This window comes from Gavialis gangeticus, unplaced genomic scaffold, assembly GCF_001723915.1.
Source record: "Gavialis gangeticus isolate Ggan-Ray unplaced genomic scaffold, GavGan_comp1, whole genome shotgun sequence".
Lineage (NCBI taxonomy): Eukaryota > Metazoa > Chordata > Crocodylia > Gavialidae > Gavialis > Gavialis gangeticus.
This window is the reverse complement of record NW_017729025.1, coordinates 92,205,682-92,217,738: the sequence shown is the minus strand read 5'-3', so window position 1 is coordinate 92,217,738 and position 12,057 is coordinate 92,205,682. Positions and strand designations below refer to the sequence as shown.

At 40.3% G+C, this 12,057-nt stretch overlaps 1 protein-coding gene across 1 annotated transcript in view; it reads right to left on the bottom strand.

Annotated features, from left to right (window-relative positions):
- Positions 1-249: 249 nt before the first annotated feature.
- The window catches only part of ERH (enhancer of rudimentary homolog (Drosophila)), an 18,588-nt gene continuing 6,780 nt past the window's right edge, over positions 250-12,057 (bottom strand). Inside the window, exons 2-4 of the mRNA XM_019519159.1 lie at positions 8,271-8,358; positions 4,728-4,848; positions 250-1,617 (exon numbers count right to left, since the gene is read on the bottom strand). Of these exons, the coding sequence (XP_019374704.1) occupies positions 1,515-1,617; positions 4,728-4,848; positions 8,271-8,358 (312 nt within the window). The 3' untranslated portion in view covers positions 250-1,514. The remainder of the gene's footprint in view (positions 1,618-4,727; positions 4,849-8,270; positions 8,359-12,057) is intronic.

The following is a 12,057-nucleotide window of genomic DNA, read 5'->3' as shown; positions in this document are numbered from 1 at the left end:
ACATGTAGACGTATCCACTGTGCACATAATTTAGTTACCTTTTTGAGGAAAACTTAAAAGGATGATATTATCCCAATCTAAGAATTATTCCCCCCCCACCCAGGAGAACAAGCTAAATATGCATATACTTAGTCTTTAATGTTTTTTTTCTCTCAATTGGGTTAGGAAATGGCAAGTAATTATCTTATGAAGGAAAGGATTATTTTTACTTGTAACTTTTGTGTTGAGATGGAAATTGAATTTTTAATATTAAAGTAATTACACATTTATTAAAACTACCTCAAAATGCATTGGACACAAGAAAAACCTTGTCAAAACATGTTTTACATTTTAAAACTAACGGTGGTAAACAGGAACCATTAGCTGCAGCTAGTGAACTGAACTGGTTGTCTCTTGTCACCAAGTCCTTTACTGTTTTGAAGTAGCTTTAATCCTCACATCTAGTTTTTATTTATATACAGAAAGGGAAAACAAGTTTCCTGCTTTAACTTTGAGAAAAGCAATCACAGAATTTATATTTGTTAAACAAACTGAAAAGAAAATGTTCTGTACATACATACCTGCAGAAGGAACCACTGCCATAAAAAGAAAAAATAAAACCCAACAACACTAGTTAAGCACCTCAGCAAACTTTACTTAGCCAGCAACTTAAAGGATCGGATATCCTTTAAAGTTTAGGTGCCAAATGTACCGTTTGAGGCTATGACAACCAATATTAAAAGGCCAAAGAGGTTTATTTAAAAAAAAAAAAAGTTTAAGTCTGATTTTAAAATCAGCACTTTCACCAGCCTACCTACTCCCAAAGGAAAATTTTGGAATCCTTAAATGCAAAGCCATGCCACCTGTGAAGTGTAAAATTAAACATTTGCATCAGGTGTGGGCATAAAACCTGGGTAGCTTGGAGCCTCAAGCACACTTGAGAATCACCTTGATTTTCCCCCTTTGTGTTGCTGTGCTTCAGAAGTTGTTTTTGTAGCATAAAGCAATATGCTATCCAATAGAAGGACTGTTACAGTTCAGTCCATGTACTCTTTCCAATATCTGTTCTGTGAGTAGGGACTTACATTATTTATTTTGTAAAGGGCTGCTGTGTTGATACAGGAAATTCACTACTAACACAAGATTTAACTAAAGAATATTTATTTCATATTCTACTAAGACTCTTTCTCGAGGATGTAACCAATAATGTTGGAAACGCCAGAGAAGGGCACATACAGTCAATGTGTGAAGCAGGTATCAACAGCCCTAGAGGTTTAAACAAAGTAGAATCATTAGCTAACCAGAGAGTAACTAAGTGAAATCTCTGCTAAAGGTGTCACACTTCTTTCTTCATTTACACTGAGAAAAGGTCTCAAACTGAAGAAAACCCTTGAATCTCTAATGATGTATTCAGTCTTGGCTAGAGTTTTAACAAGATGGCAACAGGATGACTATAATACAAAACTCCCATTACTACGCTGTACACACCTGTTGTCCAAACCCCCCACCCCAAACCCTGCAACAAAGGCACCCCATTATTTGCTGGCTTGTTGGGCCTGCCTGCGGAGAAGGACGTAGATCTTCTCCTTTATCCAGTCTTTATTGTAGGGTTGATATGTCTGAGTGTCAGCACGGTACCTAGGGAGAAGAAAAAAAGTGAATCCAATATCAGTTTGACCTTCTATATTATAATTCATCAGAGGAGAATCGTTGGCCTTAACAAGTCTGCAAGACTGTCTATAAAATCAGGCATTATTTTTACTGAGGTAACCAAAGCCAGATTATGGTATTCTGGCACTGGGAGCAGAGTATATCCCTTAATAATCAAAGCAACACTAGGTCAAGGCACTCAGCGCATTAGCAAGAATCTAGAATAGAAGCCAAGTGTTCCAAAAGCTTAAGTCCCATTCTCTCTTACATTTAAAATGAAACTACTCTCTCCCTACCCACAGTAATGGAAAGTGAACAAACACAGCATTTAGAAAAGGTCTGAATGCTCACAAAAATTAATAATCGTAATCAGGTTCTTTTTAACTTAAAAAAATCATGATGTCTTACTCTTGTTTGAAGTTAAGTCTTTGTGGGCCAAGCACTAATTTTTAAAATATGTTAAGCGAGTATTTTTAATTTAAGTTTACAGATATATTCTATTCTGTGCTTTAAAAAAACAAGTATTTTTTACAAAGGGTTCTTCCATCCACTTCTGAAATGTATGGTCTTTGTTTTCTTTGACTTTCCTTAACAAGGAATCAGAGCCAAAATATGGAAGCAGCTTCAGTAAGGATAGACAGCAAATAAGTCTGAAGTCAAGTTCCAAAAATAAGCACTCAACAAAAAATAAAATGGACTACAAACTGAGACCCCCCTCCCATGTCTCCCTCCCCTACCCAAATTCATGCTCTCTTTATTAATCTGATCTTAAAAATATTTCTCTAGGCTCACTTACTGTATAAAGTAACCAAGAAATTGTCACTTGCCAGAAGGCTCTTGACAGAAACACAACCAAATATTTAGACACTGCCTCTAGTTCTCTTGCCATTTTTATTTCTAGCAAAAGCAAGTCAGTAAGATGATATGCCAAGTTAGCCAACTGTGAACAGATGGTCCTAAAATTTGTCCCCTTTATAAAAAGCTTTAATCCTTAAAGTTGAAACACATAGTGCCTGCTATAGACACCCCAAAAGAATGAAGAGAATATCTCTGTGTGTTCATTCCAACCGATGTGACAAAAGCCAGTGATTCTTAGCGCTAAATCTTAAATAACACTAATTGAGCTTAAAAAAGTAAGCTAACTCAAAATCCAAAGCATTTTAGGGGTTTTTCAGAACAAGCAGAAGACAATCTGCTTAAAAAAAAGAAGCTTATTTAAAACCTAGCAAGTGTTTCAGTATTATCTATGTAATTGAAATAAAGAAGATACGTTCAAGACAGGGCTGGGCTTTTATCAATTCTCAGAGTACAAAGAATTAATCTCTGGGAGTTAGTAATTAAGCTACGATGCAAAACCAGATATAAGGCAGCCTAGGGAGCTGCACAGCTATAAAACATGGACAGCACATTACACACTTTGTGTGCCATCTGGTGGGGAAACTACAAGCTATAACAGAACTTAGCTCAGAAATACACTTTGGCTGTATGGGGTCTAAGCTCCTGATTAAACAACACTACACTGTAAAGGAGAACAGTGACTTCCACTTAAAAAGTGATATTATCCACAATCTGTCAGAGGGGAAAATAAAACATGGCATGGCTTGTTAACTTTGCTTCAGCCCAATGCTGATTTATGTCTGGGGTTAAGTAGGGGGGAGGGAGAGACAGACAGACAGCACACCTGAGGACATGATAAATTTATAGAAACTATAATACCAAGTTATACCTTCATGAGTACTTTAGAATTCCATGTATTACTCAATCTAAAGAGATAAGGAAACCAAAGTAGGTAGATGCTGTTGGTTTCCTGTTTGATCTCTCTTCTGATATTAGTAGGCAGCCCTAGTCAGTCCTCACTGTATGAAAAAGTCAGTCACTTTTTATAACAGCTTTTGTGTTGCTAGACCAGTTTGTATAGAAAAGCTGCAGATTTCAACACACATTACACCCTGTAGTTTCCTGTGGATAGCATAGCAGGAGTCCACTATTTTGACAGTTGTTGCACATAACTTCTAGTGTTTATTTAAAAAAAAATGTGCTGACATCCATCTCTGCTGATGCAACAAAAAAAAGTTACAAGTTTCATTTAGCTGTATATTTGACAAGACAAAACCATTACCTGTATATTTATGTCAAGACCATTAGGACTTGTTAAGTGATAGGAATAACAATGTTCTCATATAGATGAGTAAGGGAAACTAGTTTCTTTTAACCCCGTATTCAGGACCAGGAAGCCCTTACATAGTATACAGTATCATTTTTGGCTGCCCTCATCCTTAACGCATGAAAATACTAGAGATGACAGGTGAGATTTTCAAAAACACCCAACCAATTTAGGACAACTTCCAAGGAAAAACTTCAGTATCTTAAACCCTAGCCTATTCTGTAATGCTTCATCTTGATCAAAGAAACAGCTGTAACAAGCTCAACTTAAAAAAAAAAAGATCAGGTGCAACCTGTAGGTTCCTGCTGTGTTGCCAATAATATTCCTCAGTTCAGTAAAATATACCAGTGCTGTGGATTCCTGAAAATCAAATTATGCTGAATAAGCTTTTTAAATACTTCAGAACTCCAGCACAGACACGGCTTTCTTGCAATTTTTCATTTAAGTAGCTCGTGGATTGATCCTAACTAGTTTTAAGTGAATCTGCAAATAATATTTAACCATTTGAGTGTAAGGACTTGAACTGTTAAACCCTTTGTGTTTAAAAATCTTAAGGGATGTTGACACTAAGTTGCATGTGTTTCCTTTTTTCAGACAAATGCTTTGTTCCAATGTAATCCATCCTAGAAACTTAGTTTTAGGCTGCCCTGCTAGCAGTCACTGAAAGGCTCAACAGAATGACATCAGCGACTTTACATGGAAGCTTTACACATTTTTGACCAACATCAGACGGCACTAAGAACAGAAGAGGCAATCAAAAGCAATAGGAAGAAAAATATTGGAAACGTACATTTTGTAAACAAACTTGCAATTAATTTCTTGTTACTTTTCAGTCTCCTGCTTTTCCAATACTGGGAGAAAAACAATATCACTACTGCCAAAGCAAAATAGGTGTTTGAAGAACTACCTTCCATATAAAAAGGACTGTACTTACACAAGACAGCTGAGGTCTGCCAGATCATCAATGAAGTCAAACAATTGGCTGATGTCATATGTAATAGATGGGCTGTTGGGATTCATTCTCTTCAGATGCTCTTCATACATTTTACAGACCCCTAAAGAGATGTGAAAATCCTCAGCATCACAGATAAAGATATTAATAGATCTTTAGCTTGCCACAAAAATCTTTCATGTATTGAAGTTACAAGCAGTAATGAAGTAGAGGGGCAGACTTGGAACAAAAATGTGCAGCTGCAATAGAATGAGATGTCACTGTTTATTCGGAGGCAGCGTGCTTCAGTATTAGCGCTTGTTCTATCTATGCGTACAATAAACAGGTATAATAAATGAGTCATCTCATTTTTACATATTATTTAGGCATCATACCTCAAGGAAGCACTGGTTGAGAACTAACTTATGATCTAGACTGAAAAGCCTAATTCTGTAAAACTATAAAGTAGATCTGTAAATTCTAATCACTAACTAGTTTTTAAAAAAAGCCAAAAACCAAAAAAAATAAACTTGGCTCTAAAGCAGCAATTAGTTGACAAAGCCCAGGCAGAGTTGTACACATGTTAAAGTATCAGGCAGTATATGCTGTCACATGGAGCTATTGATTTCTGAGCAGAGAAGTCACTCTTTGCCAAATGTAAAGAGATCAGATACAAAAAAAGAGCTGAAAATGTGGTGATCCCACCTTGTAAAACAATGAACTATTAATTTCAAAGTAATTTTAGAGTGCCTTTAAGCAACAAAGAAAACTTGGAAAAAAGAGCTTTACTGTTTCTCTTTTGGGGTAAAGAATTGCCGTATCAGGAAAGACTTATGAACATTATGAATGTATATGATGCGACACTCGCTGAAAAGTTAACTTAGTTGGCTACAGCTTAGGAGATTGTAAATAATAGCCAGGGATCCTGGTTTTCCCCGATTTAAAAAAAAAAAATCACAAGTTCTCTGATAAAACCTCCCAAATCCTTAATTAAAGTTAGACTCCCTACAACAACTCCCCAGCTCTACTAGTGCCCCTCACACACCCCACAGCCCCCTGGCCCTGCTTGTGACCCTTGCCCCTCACCCCCTACCCTGCCAGAGGGGGCCCCCAGCTGCCAGTGCTATGGAGCCAGGGACCCAGGTCTGCAGCCTCCTGCCTGTCAGAAGGCAGCTGCTGCAGGAGGAGGACAAAGCTGGCTCCCCTCTGCTGCAGGCTTGGGCAGGGCCGGCTCCCGGGGGCAGTGCACACTCCCAGGGGGCAGGGGAAACCTGCACTCACCAGATCTGTGTGGAAAGAGGCAGAGGCAGGGTGGGTTCATGCTGCAAACTCATGTTCCCTGCCTTGCTGCCCTCCCTTGGGGCCTCTCTGCAGCACAGTGTACACGGCGCAGCAGGGCACAGTGGGAAAAGCTGCTTGCCCCTGTGGTGCTTTGCGCTGCCCTGGAGACACTTCCCTTACACGTGCAGGCAGCAGTATGGGGTTGTGCTCCTCACTGTTGCCCCCGTGTGCAGGGGCAGACTGGGGCCAGAGCTGGAGCAGCAGGGAGAGAGGTGGAGCAGGGCTGGACCCAGGGGGTGGGGGAAAGGAGGCCAGACAGAGGGGGGGGAAGTGGGGGACATGGGCAATTTGACCCCCCCCCCCCCAGTTGAACACAATGTTTTATCAATATATTTACAAATTTAAAGCAATTTGGAAGCCTACCAGTGCCTCAATCATTATAATAAAATAAATTCTAAATACCTATATATTTCAGCATTTGATTTTGGTTTTGTTATCATACAAAAATCAGGGCTTCTCCTGACCTCTTTGCTCCCCAGGACATGGGTCTACCTGCAGCTGTCCCCCTTACTGATTTGTGGATCTGAGCAGCCCTGCTATGCCAGTGCCCCTCACTCCCAAGCCATAGTCCTGTACCTGCCAGTGACCTTCACTCCCAAACCACAGACCCTGACTCCCAGGCCCCTGTCCCGAAGTATGTGGAGCAGGGGAGGTGCCTGACCATAGGCGATGACGCATCAGGGGAGGAAGGGGCCCACAGAGGGACATGTGACCCTCCCTTCTTCCTCCCCCCAGACTTTTGTGCCCAGTGGGCACCGAGCTGCAGCCCAGGCAGACTGGTACAGGTAGGACCTGGCATGGCAACAAGTCTCGCCACCCCACTGCACTCCCAATCACTGCCAGGAGCAATGGACTGGGAGGGGAGGTGAATAGGACAGACATACTGCCTTCATTCCTTTCACTGCCAGCTGCTCACACTGCCATGGCCCAGCCACCGCTGCTCCCCTCAGGCCCCCCATGCTGCCCTTCTCCCCACTCCCTCAGGTACAGCCACAGCCTGAGTGGAACAGCAGCTGGGCCATGACAGTAATGTAGAGCCGTAGCCAGGCACACAAGCAGCTGTTAGCAGGAGGAGGTGAGGGCAGCAGAGTGCGTGCACCCCCCCCGCCAACCCCCCAGTTACTCCTTGCACTGCTGATGGTGCAGCTGGCACGTTGATCCTGGCAGTGGCAGCAGCAGCAAGTCTTGCCATCCTGCTCTACCCTCCCCATGCTGGGTCCTGCCTGCTGGGCTGCGGAATTGGCTCCTGCCTGTACTGTTCCAACCAGGCTGCAGCCCTGTGTCCACTGTGGGTGCACAAATCTTGGGGGGGGGAGGGGGGGGGTAGTCATGTGCCCCTTTCCTATAATCCATCCCCCCATAGATTTACCAGTGGGGAGCTGTGGGAGCTGCTCCCCACTATGCTGCCTGGCTGCCACATGCATGTGCGTGCACGTGCATGGCACTCCCTGTGACTGCCTCCCTCCTGTCCAGCCCTCCCCACCAGCCAGCTAGAACTCTGCAGTCTGCAAGTGGAAACCCACAGTTTCCTGTGTTTTACTCTTTTAAAGGATAAAATCCGTGTTTTTCTACAGCAAACGTGGATCCCTGGTGATCAGGATGTTCAGCACTTCTCAAAGGCCAGCAATACATTCACATCAATTCATATCCATTTATAAGAAATAATATTTCCTTCCCCTTATCACAGCTGCAAACTTTTGCGGTATGAGTGTGTAAGTTGAACTAGGTTCTTTCTGGATCATTCGTTACATAAACAAGGGAGCTGCAGCTGAGCCTTATTTAGTTCCCGATATAAAGGGAAAAAATATCTACATTATGGTTTTCAGCAGTATTTACTTTGCAGGGCTAACAGAAAAAAGTAGTTCTTTACAAAATTAGGCCCTGATCCTGCACTGAAATGTTGTTCTACCCTAGCACGGCACTCCTCTCATTGCACGACTTGGGAATATAATGAAATCAAAATAGGACCCTGACTAAACAGAAGCAGCAAATGTAATTTGGAGCCATTCTGAAATAAACGTTGCTTGAACTGAATGTGATCCTTGTAATGAACTTTCCATTTTTGTAATGCTATTTCTATATGTTTTTTGCATTAAAAATGCATTTTTGCTCATTCTTTCAGTTAGTGAGTTTAGAAAACACATGGAAACAACTTTCCTTAACAAGAAAGGAGATCAACTTTATCGCAGAAGTAATGACACCTACCTTCCATGCACTCATTCACCGATTCATAATCAGCATATGTTCTGCCTTCTGGCCTCTTGGTAGGCTGAACAAGTAGAATTGTGTGAGACTGCACAAAAACAAGAAAACATTGACTCAGAATTTTCAAAAAATCAATAAATACTTGAGCAAATCACAAAAAGACTGAACTGAAGTTTCAGTTGACCATTCACACATAACAGAAGAAAACCAAAAAATCCTATTTCTGTGTTTCTTGTTGTTACTACTACACGTGTTATTATCCAAAGAATAATTATGGCTTGGGCTTAAAACAGCCTTGCATTTCTTTCTGAAAAATGCCAGAAAACCATTACAATACTGAAAACACATGCCACATTGTAGCAAAGAATTAGAAATTGGAAAGCAAAAAGATCTGCCAAGTGGCACCACTGTATGTCATGTACCTCCTGCTAACCAGCAACTAGCTACCTGGCTGGGGTCTTATGACCCCTACCACCCCCAGTGCTCCTTCCTGCCCATGGCAGGGGGTCAGACTACATGATCTGTCTAGGTCCCTTCCCACTCATTGATTCTATGATTCTATTTCCAATCTCGGTTGCATTAATTGACAAATTTATAGTCAATCACATGCATTGCTCCCAGAAAGCAATTTTGTTTTCCTTGCACACTTAAAAAACCCAGTGTGTTCAAGAAACAGTAAGCAAGGATCACACTTCTTCTTTGTAAATGAGAGAACTAAAGAAAATTAAAGCATATAAAAACCATGCCATCTGTGTTTTATTCAGTTCACTTATTTCCAATATAAATGTTAGCAAGTAGGGATTTTATTTTAATAGGCAAGAGGGTAGAAAAAATGGAGGGAAATCAAACTTCAGTTTACCAATATTACCCAGGTCACAAAGTGAAAATTTAACACGTAAAATATGAGAGATTATTTACAATCTTTATAATCTGAATTATACATGACTGCAAAGCTCCACAACTGTGATCTACACTGTTATTTAAGACAATTGTTCATAAATTAACTAAAAAATGGATGACTTTAGTACTAGAAATTAAGTACTCCAAACACAAGCTTACAAGAATACTGCTTAATGAAAATATGTCTACCTAGACAAAGAGGATTGCTGGCATAGAGAACTGCACTGTGTATGATGGATTAAGTTACAAAAAATAGTTATTGTAAAAATTCCCAGAGAAACTGCATACTTTTAACCAACTGTATGTAACATACGTGCTGTGTGTAGTTTGCATTATTTCTATACTATTTATTTTCTCTACAAAGATAACAAGACTACTTCAAAAAAGTAAAAATATACCATGATGTGGCTTTATGTGACTGATTACAGATAGCTGAAAGTTACAGATGGCTGAAAGTTTGCAAGTGCACAGGAAATAACACTGCTTCCAATGGTGATAATTGAATTCAACACTAAAGAAGCCAGGTGAGTAGACTGCAATACTGCACACAAAATTACTGCTAACAAATATAAAGTAATGAACAGTGGAAAGATGTGAACTTCTAATACACATTATTGCAAAAAGGAAAGAGACACAACCTCCTTTTGGACAGCTCAATCAAAACCTTATCTCAGTATCTGTGTTACTAAAAAAAAGTGTTACTAGATTTTATTACAAAAAGGAGGGGGGGATTGGAAAAGTGTTGTACCGTCATTTTATAGCAATTAGTAATATTCCATACCTGGAATAGTACTTTCAGTTCTGCATATCCTGGCTCAAAAAAAAAAAAAAAAAAAAAGGATACAGCATAGAGGGGATTTTGAGGGGAAAAAAACAACCTTACCTCTCTAAAGGACTTTATCTCTCTGCTCCCATTTATACAGCAAACATTTGTCTTAACCCCTAAATCCTACAGCATCACAAAGGGAACTCGTTATACCAGAAAACCTTTTCAGTCACTGCTGTGTAGGTTACACTCCCATTTTTAACTGTAGCATTCCTTATTCCTGGATATAACTATGCATTCAGCTGTACTGAAGAGCATTATGTTCAAACACTCTAGATTACTCTGTATGAGTACAATGTCCCCCTTAATATCATTCTGCCAATCTCCGTTTTTAATTTTTGTTTTTAAGCAGTGGTTATTTACATCTACAACAATTATGAAAATGTTAAATGCTGTGGCCTATTACCAAGCCTTACAGAACCCCAGTTAGAGTGGGAGTGTCTCTATTATGATTCTCAAACAGTTATTTGGATTTTTGAATACACGTAATTTGCGTTTTGATAACAGATGCTGCTATTTTTACATGAGATTACTATGCAGTACTAAGTATATAAGAACTAATTATTTTTGTCAAACAAACATGTAATATTAAACAATGAAGTTGAATCTGATAAGACCTATTTTCCCTAAAGCCATGCTGAGTGACATTAGTTAACAAAGATTAAAGACTAGTTGTTTAATTTTATCCTGCATTTATCATTTTATTCATCACTGGTGTCAGATTATGATGCCATATAATGACCTGGGTTATCCCACTTGCCCATTTTAAATAAATACTACTTTAAGTCTTCTTCTCACGTGTCATTTCCCCACTATTCCAAGCTTAGGGACATCTGTAGGCCAGAGATGGCCTTGGCCAACTCTTTTAGTACCTCAGGGGGTGTCCAGATGAGCACACGTGTGGTTTGTGGTGCCTCAAACAGGTTTGAGTGCATGTGCAACTCTTTGCCACGCTGCAAATTTGATACTGGGAATTCTCAGTATTAAAACAAACAAACAAAAAAAAAACACTGCAAAAAAAAGTGGCACAACTGGAAGCTGGGTCCTCCAGGGAGATGCTCTGGCTACCAGGCAATGTCTCAACTGCTTTAGGTGTCCCCTGGCTCCTCTCCAGCACACCAGGAGCTGGGAGGAGTGGGGAAACAGCCATTTCCCTGAAGCGGGGCATTTTGCCCCACACCAAACCCCATGAGCTGGGGCATGCATAGCCACTAAAAGCAGTGGCACAAATATGTGCTATTTTTGCTGCAGCGAACTCACACATGAAGATGTGCCCCCTGGGTGCAAGTTATTTTGACCTTTTTAAATGCTTATTCTAAGAGATGTTATCTAACCCATCATTCCGTGTTGTATTAGCAGCACTGTCACTTGCATGTCAAAGGAAGGGATTCTTCCATTCAGGACTGGCAAGGGCTTACCTGGTGTACTGGGTCCAGCTTTAGGTCCCATGCTCCAAAAAAGATACAGACAGATTGGACAAAGTCCAGAAGTGGCAAAAATGATTTGTGGCCTGGGAAACAAGACTTATGAGACTGCAAGAACTGGGGACATTTAGTCTGGAGAAGAGAAGATTGAGGGGGATTTGATAACAGCCTTCACCTACCTGAAGGATGATTAAAGAGAAGATGGAGAAACTATTATCTGCGGCTGTAGGGGTCAGGACTAGGAACAACAGCCCTGAACTGCATGCAGTGAAGGAAATTTAGGTTGGAAAAAAGGAGGAACTTTCTGACTATTAGAGTGGTCAAACATCAAAACAGGTACTGAGAGCTGTGAAATCTCCATCCCTGGAAATTCTCGAATGTTGGACAGAGACTTGGCTGGGATGATTTAGTCAGGGAAGATCCTGTCTTGAACACAGGGGCTGGACTAGACTGGAAAGTATTTTTTCACACTACTGAAATATTTATATATTTTCATAAATGTATACCATCCTGCTTTTTGTAAAATGCAGAACAGAAATATTTACCAAAAACTTCTCTCCTGCACCATTAACAATTTACTGCCTACATGAAGCATTATGTCCATACTATTGCTAGATATTCCTATTTTGTTCCTAAA